The sequence below is a fragment of the Pipra filicauda genome, unplaced genomic scaffold, assembly GCF_003945595.2.
Source record: "Pipra filicauda isolate LSUMZ 115617 unplaced genomic scaffold, ASM394559v2 scaffold309_size868695_pilon, whole genome shotgun sequence".
Lineage (NCBI taxonomy): Eukaryota > Metazoa > Chordata > Aves > Passeriformes > Pipridae > Pipra > Pipra filicauda.
Genome location: NW_024104431.1, coordinates 714953 through 733194, shown reverse-complemented (window position 1 = coordinate 733194; position 18242 = coordinate 714953). Strand labels below are relative to the sequence as shown.

Genomic DNA, 18242 nt, shown 5'->3' with positions numbered 1-18242 from the left:
CCGCCCGGACGCTTTAGGCGGAGGCGCGGGGCGATGGCGCTGCTGCGCGTGCGCCACTGCCGCGCGCTCCTGTACTGCCGGCGCGCGCCCCCGCAATGCCCCGCGTGCGGGGGGGCCTTGGGGGTCGGCGGGCTGCCCTCGGCGCCAGTCCGGCTGAACTGCCCCTTCCGGCACGGACACGGACAGCCCCGCGCCTTCCTCGTCAGGCCCACCCGAGGGTCATTCCTGCGGTGACCGCCAGGGGGCGCCAGGGAGCTGGGGGGAAAGGCCGGGGGAAGGTCGGGGAATGGGAATGGAATGGGAATGGAATGGGAATGGAATGGGAATGGAATAGAATGGGCAGGGAATGGGCAAGGCAGGGTATGGGAATGGGCAGGGAATGGGCAGGGCTGACCCCTCCGGAGCGGAGTTGCCGTGCCGGGGTGTCCCTGCAGCCCTGCCCCCCACCCGCATGCTGGGATGTTCCCGAGGGACGAGCCCTGATCCAACACTCTGCTCCTGTTCCAGGGGGTACGACGGGAGCTCCGACCTGCACGTGGGGATCACTGACTCCCGGGGTAAGGACACCGTGTGCCCAGAGCCGCCCCCTCACCCCCTGTGCTCCTGGGGCCGGCCCAGCTCGGAGCATCCCGGGCCTGGCACAGCTTTGCTGAGAAGCCCTGGGGGGGCTGCAGGGACCAGAGCTGGGAGCTCTGCTGGGCTCCTCCAGGAGAGGGTCACGGAGACCCTGGAAACATCCCGAGGCCAAGTATCTATCCCACCTTGCAGCAGACACAGCTCCAGTGAAAGTCATATCCCACATTCCACATGGCACTGGATGGAATGGACAGGTGCCTTCCACCCCGACACAGGGAAAGGAAAAGCCAGGCCTACTTTAAAGAAGTTACAATGAATTAAATATGGTTTTTGGTAGTTCTAAAAATACCCCTAATTAAAAACAAACATTTTAAAAGCCACGTTAAAAATCCTACTGGGTTATCCGCAGAGTAGGCCCAGCCTGCAAAATGTCACCTCAGGTGTTTAATTAATATAAAGATGGTCTAATTTGGGGGTTAAAAATGAAGTCTGGTTGTGCTTAAGTTGCTCTTGTTACCAAAAGGCACCTGAAACTCAGAGCAGGTTTTTGGTGGAAGCCGGGCCTGCAGTTCCTACTGGGCACTGATGGGAAGCTGTGGTGTAACCAGCCTAAGAAAGAACAGGATTATGGAAAACTCATAGCTTTCATCCCAAAACATAACCCCCCAAAAGGCTGTTTGTGCAGTGCCAGCCTGTTATGTGTTGCAGGGGTGGTGTACAACTATGACCAGGAGGGTGTACACAGGGCCCACTCGGGGTGGGAGCAGTGCATCTGCATCCCCCTGGTCCAGCCACACATGGTGGAGCTCCTGCAGCAGTGGGATAACCTCCTGGAGGAATTTTCCGAGGGAGAGGCCTGGCTTCCTCACAGGTATGTGGCTTGAAATGTGGGTGTAATGGAGTTTTTAGTCTGGGATGATAAATGGGGCTGGACCCCGGGGGGCTTGTGGGTCATCCAGAGCCTTGTGCTCCTTCAGAACACACATTTCCAAGGCTGGACAACCCTGTCAGCCTGTCCTGAACCTCCCTGGCCTGGCTAAACACAGCATTCTTCAGTTTTAAGTACAAACTTATGTGCTGGAACATGAAAGCTCTAAAACGAGTTTATTTCAGGGAATTTTGCACGAAACCCCCAGTTTAATGAAACATCACCTACCTGCTGCTCAGTACAAAGGGCCAGGTGCCATTCTGGGATTATTTTTCAAGGTTTCTGCAGTTTTAGGTGTATTTGCATTTAAAGGCTGACCAGGCTGGGATTCTTGCCCAGATCTGACACCCAGGTGACATTCTGGTTGTCAGTGGTGAGAAATGGGCAGCAGGCTCATTTCCAGCTCTTCCACCTGGTCCATAACATTGCTCTGGATGGGTAAATACAGAAAGGCGTCCTCACCCTTTGAACTCAGCTGGTGTGTCCCACCAATATGCAGCCCTGAAGTGAATGCCCAGGTCAGACATGCCCTGTCACATCCCCACACTGCAGCTCTCCAGGGAAAGCCCTGGGACTGTCCCTGGGAACAGCCCAAGTAACACACAGCCTGCCTGGGGGTGTGTCACTTCACAGAGCCATAATAGAAAAGAAAACCCCCCCACCAAATCAAAAGCATTTTTTAGCCATTCTGTACATGCTGACTATAAATTTCAGACCTCATCCATCATCTCCCCAGACCAGGAGATGGAAGACTTTGATTTGGAATAGAATTTTTAGATGTAAAAATTCTTTTACATCTAAAGAATGGACTTGTAAAACCAACAGGATTTGTGTTACTTTTACAATTCCCAGTGCCTTAACAGGAATACTAAAATTGGCTTGGTGTCAAAAAACCTCACTGGCAGAAGGCAGACAGATGTTTTCATCTCTTCTATGAGCTTTTCTTCACTTTTCTACCATCTCCTGACACAGTGACCTACTTTTTCCACAACTAGACCAGTAACCACTGAACTGCTGAAAACTCTTTTAATTAACTCCTCTGGTTTTCAATGGACAGGAACTGCACTAAACTAATCCTGTAACAACTCTGGGTTCAGGCTGAGCCTAGTTCTGATTTTCTTGATTGCTTGTCATTTACTGGAGGACAGTGTAGAGCAGCTGCAAAGAACTGCAGCCACAGCCAGGACCAACAGCACCTGCAGTGACTGAGAGGAGCTGGCTCTCTTGTCTGGATCCAAAGACACTCTTCCCAAAAAGGAGGAGCTGAGCTTTGTTACTGAACAGGAGCTCACAGGTCACTTCAGGTGCCCTGAAACCAGGAGAGCTTTGAAGAGAAGAGTGAGCTCTGCTGAGCTGGGCTCAAGGTCACTTTTCATAGCCACAGTCCTCAGATCTTGCAGAAACCCCCAGGGCTGACAGGGAATCCTCCCAGAGACTCTGTGTGACAGCACAGACCATGGAGCCACTGAGAGCACGAGGCAAGGAATGGGTCACAGGGCTGGGGAGAACAAGGGACAGGGGGCCAGGCACTTAGAGGAGCAGCCTGAGGGTGAGGCAGGTGGCAAACAGGAGTCTGAGCAAATGCAGTTACACAGGGACAGGGGGAAACGCAGCACAGTGTGGTGAGAGAGTGGAGTAAATGCAATCATTGAAGCTGTTAGTGGACAACATGAAACATTTGGGAGAACACAAGGAACATTCTGACAGTGACCAGATAAGTGCTGTAGTGTCCTAGGACAGGGTAGCAGGTAGGTTAAAAAAAGAGGAAAAAAAGGCAAAAGCATTTTAAATGGCTGTCACTCCTGTTCCATTAGCATTTCTATCCTTGCACAGTTGGCACAGATCACTGCCAGTGGGGTTTGACTGGCACATTGTCCAACAACTGTATCAGCACATCAGCGATGGAAGGCACTGGGTTTGAAGGAGCTTCCACGTTACCACCACATGTGGGGCCTCACAATTAACATTGGGGCTGCAGGAAGGAGTTTGGAACAATACAGGGAAGAGCAAAGGTTTAACAAGAGCCAAGTCAGTCTAGAAAATAAGAATGCATTACTGCCACGTCTTGCAGCCTCTTAGTTTTTATGCCTAGAGTTCCTGGGCTGGAAAGTACAGCTGGTGATGAACGGAATATATTTAACCATAAGCATGAAGGGAAGCTGGGGATGGTTCCTGGGGAGTTCTTGGCTCAGTGGTAACTCTTCCTAAGGAGGTGTTTTCCCCAGGTATGACGAGCAGGAGCACAACTGCTACACATTTGCCCTGGCCTTCATCAACCACGTCCTGAGCAGGCAGGGGAAAGAGCCCCTGAGCAAGGGGGAGTTCACAGAGAGGTTCGTGCTCCCCCAGAGCAGAAGAGCCTCCAGGTACCTCACCCTGCACCAGGAGCTGGCACACAGGGACTGCTACATCGTGCCCCTGCCCGAGGAGGGACAGAGCAGCAGTGCTGAGCATGATGAGCTGCTGTACTGAATCAGCTGCAGCAGGAAACAGGGAAAAGCCTTAAGGCTCCAGATCTCAGGGGTTAAGGTGCAGGATCTAATTAGTTAAAAACACAGTTAATTTTAACCTGAAGGATACTGACCTTGTTCATTTGAGTGAAATGATGTATCTATGATGTACACACTACAGAGAGTTTCTGTGGCAACTATTCATATGCAAAAATGTTTTCTTATTTACATTCACTGTGTGCTCTGCAAGGACACTTCCTACCAGAAATCAAAACTGCTGTGTAATTAAGGGTTTTAGAAAATGAACTATGGTATCTTCAGCCATAGGAAACCAAAATGTTTTTTTTCTGTCACATTTGATTATTGACAAATGAAAAAAGGGAATATGCGCTTCTATGCTGCTGAAATCCAAATGCAGATTCACTACCTGCAAAGTTATTTTCCTCTGATTACTAATAAATACAACAACAAAGAAATCTAGCCTCTTTGCCAGATATATTTAGTTTTCAATTTACATTTTGCATGTTTATTCTTCAAACCAAGACAGATGCTTAGTATTAAGAGATATTTTAGTGTCTTATCTGTTAGTAGTTGTAATAATCAACAGACTCCTCAGAATTTATCTTGGAGTTAAAACTACAGAATTAAAAAAAAATTTGAGTTAAAATGACAAAGTTCCTCCAACAGCACTTTTACCTGTTGTGCATTACACAGAATGTATGCTGAGCTCAAAACTGGGCAGTCCAGAACTTTGTGGAATTTCACTTCACTTACATTCTAGTTTAAGAAAATAATTTCAGCTTTTTTCCCTTCTAATTTTTTATGAAGTAAGCTGGTTTTGGTCTAGCTGCAAGTCTTGTTTTCTCAGAGATGGAGAAGCGTTCATGAATGTTTGGGGGTTTGTTTACCCTTTTGTACACAGACCCCATTAACCCTGTCCCCCCATGCTCTCCAGCTGCACACACCACAGACACCACACTTCGCACGCCTCCCCCTCCGTGTTCTTCCACTTCTTGCCAAACTTAAAACACCCACAGCACAAGTAGGGACAACCAGCTTGAAATGCACTGTCCTGCTGCTGTTGGAGACCTGTCCACCCCCTCCCAGTGCACAGCACAATCCCTCAGCCAGGATTTGGCTTACAAACAAATCCTGGTGTGCTGTTTCTGAGGCAGAATCCTCCCTGCATTTAAGTACTATATGTTTGGTGCTAAATTATAAATACGGTGGTAAATGATACAACTAAGTTATTTGATCCACCAGCACCGAAACATGAAGTACAGTCCTCTGCAGCTTGAAATAAAACACCTTGACCCCTACACCTAACACCTCCACACCTGTTCAGCTTGAAAAAGCTTCTGTGCAATTCACATTTCATTTTACATCCTTCCAGTAGGAGTCATATTAAATGAAAGCAAAGACAGGAAGATTTTCCACTTTGAGTTGTATGGAGTTTCCAGTATTTGTGACATGGCTCTACAATCTAAACTGCCCAAATAAACATGATTGTGGGGTTGTGTTTGGTGGGAACAGGTCGAGGTGACACGATTTCTACCAGACAAGGAAAAGGTCCTGTGCCCAGAAGGCAAAGCCCCTTTTACAGGGAGTGAAACCAGCACAAAGTGTGTCACTGCCACCAGCTCTGATGTGTCCTCACTGTTGTAGCAAATGTGTTCTCACAAAACCTGAACAGCATGGGGAAGCAGGGAAGCCTAGATGGAATTCAAATTCCTGAATGAAGCAGCAAGGCTTAAAAGGCAGCACAGTTGATACTGAAACCTCCTGGCTCTGCTTGAAAGCAGCTCAGCACCTGCTGGGTTGGTTGGCTGGTTTGTTTTTCCTAATGTGCCTTAGCACTAGTGAACATCAGCGTTAGGAACCTGCCTTCCAGATGATTAAATCTTGCAAAAAAAAGGTTAGAAAACAGCAGGCACTAGTGTAGCAAATCTCAGCACTGTCCTATTCCTCACTCCATCCAAACTGCACTTTATCCTCATCTGCTATATGACATGATAGGCCAGGACAGAGAGAGCTACCAGTGCAATAGGAACAAAAATAAGTGTATAAACTCTTGTAGGTTCTGGATAAAAGGGAAAAAAACAGTGATGAATGTGAGACTCACACTTGCCAAGCTAGAGGCACTGAGTTCCTCTCACTGGCTCAGCAAAGCTGTGTTATTTTCTGCACAGTAAGTCATCTTCAAGAGAAGAAAGGGCCTCAGCTGGGCTGGGCATCTCGCTGGCACAGGGCAGGATGAGGCCCTTACTTTAAAGGGAAGAAAGACATCTTACCCAGATGGAGAAAGGTGCCCAACACCTCACTTTGCTGTTAGGTGCTTAACCCATAGAATTCACTAAAATCCCTGCACATTCTGGGAAGAGTTCCTCAACTGTGAGCTGTGATTGTGAAAATAAGGCGCTAAATCCCAGGGTCCAGGCACCCAATCACAACATGTTACAGTAATCAATACTGCAACAACCAAATCTCTCCCCAAATCCAAACTCGTGCCATTTCCTCAAGGCTATGAAGTCAGGTTTTGGTTGAGGAAAGTTACCACTGATACTCTACAAGGTTATTTGATTCACTGTAATTACTGCTGGTTTTTAAGCATTAAATTTGAGGACTGTCAAGTTTAAGCCCTCATTTCTGAAGAAATGTAGGACCCTGTGCTGAGCCTTACAATTCCCAACTCTGAACAGGTATTCCCAGAAAACAGTCTAATCCCTCATTGCTCAGGCATTTGGCAGACATTCAGGAGTCAGACCACTCAGCTCTAACGCCTTCACCTGCCAGAGAAGTAAAAATTATTTAATATTAACATTTAAAATAGCAACAAATATTAATATTTAAAAAGTTAAATGTTACTAATTACTGCAGTGTAGCCACCACTCGTTTTATACTTTCATATTTTATTTTTATTTTCTGTTTTGAACTGGAACACAGCTTTAATTTTTCCTCCCCTTCATATGCATCACTATAGCTCAGTTACGTTTTCCAATACAGCACTGTCCCCAGTAAACACAATACACCTCGCTTTAAATAGCATTTACACAAACCAACTGTATGTGTAGACAGGAGCTGTTCTGAGGCAATGGGTCATCATGAGATCAGGTAAAAAACAACAAGAAGCAGTTTTAAAAAAAGTGACTTTTTCCTACGCAGTCAGTTAAGCTTCATCTTGCTCACTGCGCTCGCGGGAAGAAACCCAACGACTGACAATCAGTTCCTGAAATAAAACCAGAATTATTATGGAAAAAAACCCAAAGCTACAGATAATCAGTGAGGGATGGGAATTAGGTCTCTAAAATTGATGTGTATTATGTGACCACTGAGAAATTATAGTAGAGGACTGTGTTTCTTCCTGACATGAGCTGGTCTCACACATATTTCTCCATTTTTGAACAGATATTAACCTTGCAGTCTCCACAGGCACCCCCGTTTCCCCATGCAAACACTTACATTGACAGTAACAGCAACATTAAACTTTAGATCAGAAGATGTGAAGTTTTTAGAGAGCCTGCAATGCCCATCTCATGCCTTGGGGCATGAAGGAATCTAATTATTTTATTGCAGCTGCACTTGAAAAATCCAAATCAAGGCGAAGAGGCAGAGACAGTTCTCCCAAGGAGCTGTGGAGCTGCTCCATGGCAAAGCCACCCATGGCACAGAGAGCAGGTACTACTCACCTGGACCTTGATCCTCTTCATACACTCTGGGCTTGACATCTCCTCTGCAGTCATGTCAGAGGGTTTAATCAAGTAGCAGAGCATCAGCTCCTGTTGGCAACCAGCAAACACACACAGGAATTCAAAGGGATTATGGAAGCACTGTGCTCGAAGCTCTAGCACAGAGGAAAACAAGCTTCTCTGTTCAAAAGAAAATCCTGGTAGATGGAGAAGGCTTTAAAAACAGAAGTGGCATCAGGAAACAAGTGTCCCTCAGGTCTGTCTTCTGTTCCTCACACAGCTTTTAACACTCCTTCAGGCACCAGAACTTTAATAAGCTTTACAGAATTCATCTGTAAAAAGCTTTAATAAGCTTTATAGATATTGACCAAGGAAACTTGTTTCCCCACTGGCAACTAAACGTGTTGTTCAGCAGAAGGATTCTCTTCCCAGCCTCACTCCAACTCCTGCTCCTGGGAGCTCAACTGTCCCGTTATCATGTTAAAGCTGTTTTAAACACTGACCTTGGAAGCATTAGCAGTTGTTCTGTTGAGCCCAGACAGGGACATCCAGCTGAGAGGTCTGCGGAGAGATCCTTGGAAATCATCATCCACCAATTCAGCAAGGACAGAGTAACTGCACAACAGAGCACACAGCACAGTCCACTGAAAGAAATTACCATTTTAGCAAGAAGATTTAAGAACTAGAGGCTAAAAACTGGTGTTAAACAATATGCCAGCATGGAGGCAGCAAATTGTGAAACTCCAGTCTCTTTCTACAAGGAAAAGAGAAGAAACAATGAAGTTGGGAATATGCCCAATGGCACCTGCCATCCCCACCCTGATGTCTGGAGCATTCTCTTATGAATGCCAAGCTGACATTTTTAACTAATTTATTTTACCTCACTTGCTAATGAATAAAGACAATTATCATCCCTTTAAAATTTCTTCTCCTGTGGTAGTTTGGTCCGGGCCTTCCTTGGTGACCAGTTTGTAACCAAGGAAGGGCCCAGATTTACCCAGTATTCCCTACGATTTTTACGTAAGCCAGGCTATAAGAAGAAAGGAGGAGAGGCCTTCGCTCTCTTTCCTTCCGGCGGCTTGGAGGTGCAGGTTCCCTGCTGTTGAGTCTGCCCTGTTGGGGAGCGAGGCCTGGTGGGGCCTTGTCCACCTTGGGAGGCGGAGGGTGCCGGCGATCGGTCCAGAGCGACTCTCCGTTGTCCCAAGGAGAGCAGTGAGATATTTCCTTGCTAACTTTTTTTAGTTGCTAGATATTGGGCTACTAATTGGGATATATATATATTTTTTATTTTGGTTTTGTTCCTTTTCCCTTCCCCCTTCCCTTTCCCTTGTGAAATTGTATATATATTTCAACTGTATTTAACTGTAACATAAGTGTAAATATATTTATATAGATATATTGCTTTAGCTCTCTCTCTCGTTTCGGTTTTTCTTGGTTGTTTTTCTCCCTCTTCTCCCTGAGGTTTGGGGGGGGGAGGGACTTCTTGTGGTAAGGTTTGGAGACTTGGCAGGGAGCCAGCTTCAAACCATATCATCTCCCAAATTACATAAGTTACCCATACCATATATTTTCCAAAGTCAGTTTTACTTATTTACTTATAAATCAAGTTACTTTCCTGAGTGCATTCATCATATAAGTGTTAAATATGCTCACTGCAACTTCTAATTTTTAATGTCTGTTACTTAATTTCAATTAAATTGTGTCATTTAGTACCTCTGCTAAAAGGATTTTCACATTCCCAGTATGAATACATCCAGCAATATATTCTGAGTGATGAATATGTACTTAAAGCAGTGAGAATGTGTGAAAGAAATCTAATTTGAAACAAAGAAATTTGACAGAAACAAGAATGTCAAACCTGGCATGATAGAAGGGGGGGCCTTTTCGATACAGCACTGAAATGGAAGAGAAACACCTTAGTCTGATAATCACAGAGTTCCCATCAGAGTTTAATACCAGGGTCAATCAATATTGTCAAATGGTTTCTAAGTTTTAATTACACAAGACAAAACTTCAATGCTTTTGAATCCTGCTCAGAATTAAGTTGTTCCAGCAAGAGTAGAGAGAGGGAAGAGACAAAGAAATGGTGGAGTAGGTAAAAGAGAAATCAGAAGAGCCAAAGGACAGTTTGCTGCTGCTGTGGGAAAAAGTTTGGGATGGAATTTTTCTGCAACAGACTCGTGTTTTTGACATTGTATTTACAACAGAAGCTGAGGCACTGGAGTACAAGTAAAATGACAGTAAGCCATCACATTTCTGTTCCAAACAAGTATTTTCTGCAAGTTTTAGGAGAGGCACAGGTTCTTACATACTGCCCACCAGACCCTCTAAAAGGTCCCTCTTCATACAAGGTACACAAGACTCCTCCCAGCTGGACTGATGTCACTGAGTTAAAGGGTTACATTTCCTGTCTTCCCTTTGCCAGGGGGTTGTAAGAGGGGACTTTCTTTAACTAGCAGAGCTTTTCTTACACAGCTTTCCCTGTCAGGAGGGGATGAGCAGCACTTCATTCATGACAACCATTACTTGAAAATTATCCATTATCACCAACTGTAGTAATACCAACTCTAAGAAGGTGCTGCACAGAAGCTCAGGACTAAGGCAGAACTCCTCCAGACCTTAAACTACTCCACTTCCTTGGCCTGGCACAAATCCAAAGGCAGTGAGTGACCAAACAACAAATTCAGGCCAACACACAAATGAAAGGTGAACCAACTCGTATCAATTTCTCTGTACATCAGGTGATCAACAGCAAACCCCCATCCACAGCCCAGGGTGTAAGAACAGCGAGGATGAATTCAGCCAAAGCCACTCACTATCTCAAGGATGAGCTCAGCACAACCCCCAGAATGTACAACTACATCAGCAGCATTAAAACACCTGCTGGTTTGCAAGCAATCATTAAAAAACACCTCCCTTAATGCACATTCTCCTGAAATGACAGGCTTTACTGTACCGTTTGTGTGCACATGAGCTAAATGTAGTTCTTGAACTACTTAGCAAGGGATTTTGGACAGTACTAATAACTTCTGTAAGATTAAACTCCCAACCATTAACAAAGAAACAAATCCATTCTCCCTCTATCCAAAAAAAAAGCCCCGAGAAAAACCACCCAGAGAAACAGTCCTAGCAGTAAGTTCAGCACAACTCCAGCTTCTATTAACTGGGATGAATGAGATCCATGGACTTTGTGAATTTGGATCTGGATTCAAACCTGTTATTGTAGGGACTGTCATGTTGACACTGCAGAGGGTGTTTTTAGAAGGGGATGGAAGCACTTGGGAAGGGAATTCCAGTGGAATCCTGCAGGAATTATTAACCTCATGAAGGCAAACAACAGGCCTCTCAAGCTGCCTCTTCAGCTACTGACTCTGGGATGGGATTTTCCACTCACATCCCAACTTTACTGCCAACCCACAGTCCAGCCAAAAACATCTGTTGCCAAGGGCAAGAGGCAGAGGCTGCTGCAGTGCCTGAATTCCCCTGTGGCACTGCAGCCCTGCCCTGCCTGAGGAGAAGGGAGGTGCAGATGCTCCAGGTGAGGAGGTACTCACAGAGGTCGGTGCCGTACTTGAGCCCCACCTTGGGCACCCAGCCCCTGCTGCGGAAATAGTGATAGGCCATGTAGGTGGTCTTGAAATCAGGCTTCACCTCGCTGAACACCTCCCACAGCTGCACGATGGTCAGGGGCTCCTGCAGAGCACACACAGGGCACTGGGACTGCACAGACAGACACAGAGCACCGGGACAGCCAGACAGCAACACCACAGCACAACCAGCGCAGGCTGCTGCACACAGCGGGGGCTGCCGGCAAGGAAATACGGAATCCTTAAATACAAGACTTCCAGAAACCTGCTGCTCTATTTGGTGGGTCTCTTAGCATTTCACAATCAGTCCCACAATGCCCTTAACTAAAGGAAAGGCTGATCAATCTCAAACTAGAAGCACAGGTTTCAATTATTTTGCCATGACATTAACAATAGCTTGTTATACTTGGAGATTAATGCTTAAAGCTCCAAAGAATGTTGCCATCTCAGGTATTATTTCTCCCTTATTTGCCCTTCCCATGTTTCCTGCCTAAACTATAACAAAAAACCTTCCTCTACAAAAGGACTCTGCTTAATTATATTTGTCTGGCTAAACTTAAAACTTTCAGACCGGTATTTCATAAACAGAAATACCATTACTTACAAGAAAAACTTCCCAATTACTCTGGTATTTCCTCCTCCAGAATTAACAGCATAAATTACTGCCATATTAACTAAAAATTTCAGACCAAACTGTATCCAGACTAATGGTATCCCCAGTAACCCAAAATTAATCCAATCTCTTACCTCACCATAATAAATACTTAAACATCCCAGAGCATACACCAAGAAAAAAGCCTGAAAAAATAAACAGAGTAAGTTTAACTAATATCTCATTTCTTCCTGTGGCTTATGTTCCATGCAAGAACAAAGGCTCAAATTAATTTTATACAAGAGTCCTCATGTCACGAGACTTGTGATCGTGACCTTTACGTTTCAACAGATGCAGAAAAATCTACAAGCTACAAACCATCTCTGCCTGTGCTGTACGTTCCTGGGGGCCCGGTGTTAAAACTAATATATTTAGAGGCAGCACAACTGAAAAGGATTTATTTAAACGTTACATTCCTGGTATTTTTACACTTAAATCACTGGTCTCTCTGCCAGTGGGATTATTCATCTAAAGTAAATGGGATTGGACCCTAAATATTTTTAACCATATCATGTAATTCTTGCAGGTTATTAAAAAGGAGTTTAATGACTAAGACAATCCAAATCCTTAGGAGACACAGGAGAGCCTTGTACTTTAGAAAGAGGTATTAAATTATGTTGTAACATAGATTAATGTCTACTTTTTCAGATTAAAAGCAAACCAATTTGTACTTGGAACATACCTCTTCCAAGCTGAGCTGTAAATATTCAAAAATCCTAAATGGATTTTTTCTACATACCAGTTTCTCCTTCTTGACAAGCTATAAGAAAAAAAAATACTGTATTATTAAAACTTTTAACTGGAAAAAATACTGAATTCTGAAAACAGCACTGATGCTAGAGATTTTCTAAAAGATTGGGATACTCTTTTTCCTTACATTTCCTTGTAAACAAGCAGAGTCATCTTCAGGACATAAGCTCTCTTCTTCTTCTTCCTCTTGCACCAACACATATTCTGGAGCATTTTCCTTTGCCTCGCCCCCCTGTCCAGCCCTTTGCTCAGGGCTCTGCTTCCCCTCACAGCCACAGAGCACAGGAGCACCACCCTTCTGGCAGGACCCTTCCTCCAGCCCTCTGGAGTCACCTTGTTCCTGTTCCTTAGAGCCACACACAGGGCCCATCCCTGCATCTCCTTCCAGACAGGCTTTCCTGGAGCCCCCATTCTGATCCTCAGCACTCAGGGCTCCTGCACTGCCAGCATCTGCAGAAGGTTGCCTGGAAAGTTCAGTATTTTCTCTATGTGGGCCCATTCTGTTATTAACGGCTTGTTCAGCTCCACCCTCCGTCAGCTCCAGAGGTTTGGTGTAATTTTCAAGGATTTGGGTAACTGAGCAGTCATCAAGGCCTTGCTCTTGCAAAACACTCCTGGCCCACTGAACACGTCGCTGGTACCTGGGAAACAGGAGAAATGGGAACTTGGAGGGCATTGCATCCTTTAATTAACATTTTTAAACAGGGCCCTTAAAAGCAGAGGATTCAGCACAGTTCACAAGCAAATCTGAACACACCCCAACAACTGCTGTGCAAACACAAGTGTGCCCAGTGCAATGAGGCTCCAGATTTTAGGGGTTTGGAGGTGACACCACTGAGCATCAGGATTCTTCCCCTCCTCTGGTTTTGCCTTTTAAATTTGTGTGGCCTAAACACTACTGAGCCCTGCAAGGGCTACACAAGGGACTGTGTAGTTTCAAGAAGCAAGAACTTCACTGGGCAAAAAGTCCCTTCTCCCATGGGAGCCCTAAACCTGAATCCCCCCAAAAATGTCCTGGTAGTAGAACTTGCAGGATTAAAATATGCAACAAGACTTTGCATACAGAGCTCTCACACACTTCATCTATTTTACAGATAACAACTGAGAGCAGTAGCTTCAAAACTCTGTTCTAAGTACCTTTCTGTCCTAGTTAGGACAGCTGAGACCAGTTCATCACTGGATGGGTGTAACCCAAAACTCTGTATTCTATAGCCTCCACGTCATTTCCCAGAAACTGTTATCAACGAACTTTACACCATCTGCACATAGAGCCTGACTCCTCAGGCTATAACTAGGTGCTAAGAGGCCTGTGAGACAGGAGTTGCTCTTGTCCTCACACCCATTAAGGAACCCCCCCCCCCTGCCCTGAGGGAGGTACTGAGCATTCCTGCCTGAACTGGAGGATATATAATCTTGGGGTCTTGGGACCTTTTTAACCACTCGTGGGATCCAGAGGAAGACTGCAGATCACCGCTCTCAAACAGAGTGCAGCTCACCACTCTCGACCAGACTGCAACAGCACTCTCACCAACAGGTTTTCCCCTCTCCTTTTCCTTTGGATTCAGGGGCCCCAAAGAACACCACTCTGTTCATGCCCCATGTTATTTCTCTTGGAAAATAACATTAATATCCAGTTGAAGACATGAATCTTCCCTCTGTGCAGCTGCAGGGACCTCAGAGCAGCTGTCCTTCCTTGAACCTGGACAATACTCTTTACTTTCCTGAACAAAATCCTAAGGCAGCAATTCCAGACCAGGTAATGAAGAACTACAGAGATAATTAAATGCAAATTTCACGTGTCAACACAAACACAAGTCCCTGTGAAGCCTCATAATAAAGCTGTACAATTCAGTGCTGTACTCTTTGTTATATAAACCAGACTCCTCGTGGTCCTATGATTTAATTACCATAGAATTTGCACTTCCAGATCTCTACCGGAACAGATCACGATGCCTTTTGAGCACCAACTATCACACTTGCACTGATGCTGAGGCACTGCTGGCACATAAAGCTGTCACAAGACAGACTAATAAGAATGGCAAGTATTTCTGTGAGCAGTAGTAACTGTACTAGCACTAGCAGTAATATTGATACTGTTTTTCTTATCTAAAATCGAGGACTGAAGGAGCATAATTTTCAAATTTAAGTAAATTTTTTAAAATTATCATAAGATTGAAACAAACAGTAACCCACCTGCACATGCTTAACAGTTCATCTACTATTTAAGCAAAATAAAAATGTGGTTCAACACTCTGTTTTGCTAAGTGGACAAACTAGCAATGTTAATTGATAATTTATATTAAAAAAGTAAAATATTAGTGCATTATAAAAATTCAAGAGCTGCTTCAGTTTACGCTATAGTAATTCCTTAAGGAAGTGGAAGTTGTTTTAAAGAGCCTACCCCAGAAACTTGTTTTTCTCCTCCTCAGCTAAGACACAAGTTTATTATGATTATTACGATTAATCACCCACCCTACTATGCATGTACTCAGTCTTGGCCTCTATTCAGCAATCAATACCTGCAAGATTACATGAAAAACCACACTGAATATCCCCCATTCTATTTCTAGTTCTTCTAATGTGATTTATAAATGAAATAATGAGAAAAGAAATAGAAGCAAATCATCACTTATACAGCCAACAACCTGAAAAACAGAAAGAAAAAATGTAAAACAGAATAATATGTTTCCTAAAAGCACCAAGAATAAATTAAAGCAAATTAACTTACTTTTGAGATGTAATTATAGGCATGTTTGTGTTAACACCTGTACAAAGAAAAACCATACATTGTTTCATCAATATAAAGATGTTTTTGTGTGGTTTTGGTCACTGGGGTGATCTGCAGCCTGACAATTACCCCCATTCTCAGTCTTCAAAGCCATTTTGGTCCCACTTGTATTCAAGGACACAGCAGAACCAGGAAAGGTACAGAGGTAACAGCCTGCACAAGAGAACAACTAAATACACCTTTTTTTCTCCAGCCCATAGAAAGACAATGATGAAGGGATATGATAAAATCCAGTGATGCCCATTGAGACTTAACTGTCACAGGAAAGATGAGCAAAGAATGACAGTATAAACAACCAAGAGCAGACTGGATGCAATTGGCCACAAGCAGATTAAAAACTTCCCATATCCTTCCCTCATGATTTCATGGACACTAAAACCTACAGATTAAACCCAAGAAAAACTGGAGAGTTATCTGAAGAGAAGTCCAAGGATCCCTTTACTTACAGACTTCCCAAGGAACGACCCCAGGAAGGCAAGGAGAGTGCACTGAGGAGCTACGACACATTTCCTGTTCCTGGGTTTTTCCCAGGCATTCCCCAAGCACAAGAGAGGGGGGAGAGAGAGATCCTTGTGAAGAAAAGTGAAGAACTATCAGAGGACATTTACCTTGCCACTTAGCAACCAGCAGAGGGTCTGAAATGCTGAACACCGGCCGACTTCTTGAAAGGATTCCTTTTCCAAAATAGCCCTGCAAAGGAAAGGGAAAATATCCTTATTATTTCTTAACAAACAGATGAATTTATTTCCAAATTACAATATGTGGACTGCCAAGACCACACAACTAAAATTCACAACTAAACACAACTAAAATTCAGCAGCATTTAAGCTTTGCCTAGAGCTTGTTTATCTGCTGGTAACTGGTATTAAACCAGTATTAAATCAGTATTAAACCCCTGCACTGAGAGATTTAACCAGGTATGGTGGTTTAACTGGGAGGGTGTCTGGTCTTCTCCTCAATTCTAAATATTTGTCAGGCAACATCTCCAAACAGACATTTCAAAACGAATGCAGGAGACACCACCTGTGTATTGATGCTGTGACAATGCATGATGGAAACCAAAGAGATACTACTGCACAAGAATGGTGCTGAAATGGTACCCAGGCATAAAAGGAGTAATGTAGCTTATTTTACACAGGAATAAATCACTCTGAAGCTAAAATAATTACAGAAGCATTTATAAAATATTAATATTCCAACCTCCTGGGCTTTAAAAACAAGAAAGCACTTTTAAGAAGTTACATAAAATGTTGAAAGGAGACGTTAACAAACATGAAGGCTTTGCAGCAGTTTTTTAGGTCACAATGTCGATTCATTCAAAATATTTATTTGCTTGGATAAGAAATACTATTCACATTTGATCCAGAATACATGTTTTGTACTGATTTCAGGAAAGAATTGAGATACAGAGAATCACACAAGGCTGAAGGTGCAGGAAAACATAAAGGCAGCAGATTTTAACCGGTACTATGCTTTACCTGCAATTAAACCACTAAAAATACTGTGCAAACAGGGTGCAGCACCTTGTTATAGAGCTGTTCAATATCCTCTGGGTTCTTCACAATCACGTTGTTGTTGATGATTTCAGCCTGGCACATTCTGAAATCCTTCCCACCCACATCCACAGGGAAGGGACCCTCGTAGGACTCAAAAACTCTTCTTTTCCTTCTTGGGGGGTGAAAAACTGCTTCTGCCATTTCCTGATGTTAATATTTCCTCCTAAAAAGTGGAAAGAAAAGCTTTAGTGTTTAGGTTTAGTGTTTTTCCATATTTCAGCAACATTCCCTTGGCAATAACAAATTATCAGTGAATCCTCCACCATAATAAAGTTTAATTCTGAAACTCTTACACCATACAAACACAGGCACTGATCTGCTGGTGTTCTCTGTTCATCTGTGTCCCTAGACCAGGGGGGATGGTTCTCAGCCAACAGTTTATAAAGAGAACTTACAAATAAAAGACTTATAATTTTTTAAAATTTATAAGTATACATCTATATAATTTTAATATATTAATAAATCTATAAATTTGTGCATATATATTCATATATTTATCAATCTGCAGGTTTCTTAAAGGTCATAGAGGAAAGAGTTTACAGTGGAAACTTCAGGACATAAACTGTGAGTTTGTTATGCTGTGAGCGCTTCAGGAATAAAGGAGAGGAATGAGCATAAGAGCAGAAACCACAGCACTCAAGTCTCTGAATAGGGAGTGTCCTGAACAGTCTGAGCCTAGGGAGCGTTTGGACAACGCTCTGAGGGACAGGGTGCGGCTGGCGAGTGCCCGGGCAGGGCCGAGGTTGTTCTGGATGGTACCGGCGGGTCCCCCCATCCCGGACATTCCCTGGCTGAGGGCGGTGCTGTAGAGGGGCCGCGGCCGGGCGGGTTCTCCCCCCTGACCCGGCCCCTGTGCCGAGGGCCGCGGGCGGAGCTGCGGCTCCCGGAGCGCGGGGACCTCGCGGGGCCGCACCGGGACGGGCGGGACCCCCGTCCCCGGTGCGGGTCCTGCCGCGGTGGTCCCGGGGTTGTCTCCAGGGGTCTCTCCCCCCGCCGCCCCCCCCTCTCCCCTCACGCACCGGCCCCGCCGCGCCACGGCCCGCGCGCCGCCAGCCCCGCCCCCCCCGCGCGTGCGCACCGAGCCCCGGCCTCGCGCGCGCTCCCGTCCCGCCGCGGCCGCGCGCCCGCGGTGCCGGTGCTGAGGGGAGGGGGAGCCCCGGGGCACGGCGGGCTCCGGCTGCGGGACCCGGGCTGTGGGACCCCCGGCCTGCGGGACCCCCGGCCTGCGAGCGAGGGGCGCGGAGCTGCTCCAGGCGGGCAGAGGCAGGA

The 18242-nt window shown here is 45.1% G+C and overlaps 2 protein-coding genes across 7 annotated transcripts; one reads left to right on the top strand and one right to left on the bottom strand.

Annotated features, from left to right (window-relative positions):
* The first annotated feature begins 33 nt into the window (after nt 1-33).
* On the top strand, nt 34-4434 carry MKRN2OS (MKRN2 opposite strand). The gene is made up of 4 exons (XM_027748488.1): nt 34-230; nt 508-557; nt 1285-1447; nt 3730-4434. The coding sequence occupies exons 1-4, from the start codon at nt 34-36 to the stop codon at nt 3974-3976; spliced, it is 657 nt and encodes a 218-aa protein (XP_027604289.1). The 3' UTR covers nt 3977-4434.
* Nucleotides 4435-6843: 2409 nt separating this feature from the next.
* TSEN2 (tRNA splicing endonuclease subunit 2) lies at nt 6844-18008 on the bottom strand. 6 transcript variants are annotated; one of them, XM_039383400.1, is made up of 12 exons: nt 17993-18008; nt 16941-17136; nt 16026-16107; nt 15358-15394; nt 12757-13270; nt 12562-12639; nt 11975-12025; nt 11195-11444; nt 9499-9535; nt 8144-8255; nt 7641-7730; nt 6844-7180 (listed from the first exon to the last, which is right to left on the bottom strand). In XM_039383400.1, the coding sequence occupies exons 2-12, from the start codon at nt 17112-17114 to the stop codon at nt 7121-7123; spliced, it is 1485 nt and encodes a 494-aa protein (XP_039239334.1). In that variant the 5' UTR covers nt 17115-17136; nt 17993-18008; the 3' UTR covers nt 6844-7120. The 6 variants fall into 6 exon arrangements, with proteins under 6 accessions (XP_039239334.1, XP_039239332.1, XP_039239333.1 ...); XM_039383398.1 differs by lacking the exon at nt 17993-18008 and adding an exon at nt 17887-17903; XM_039383399.1 differs by lacking the exon at nt 17993-18008 and adding an exon at nt 17267-17859.
* Nucleotides 18009-18242: the final 234 nt, after the last annotated feature.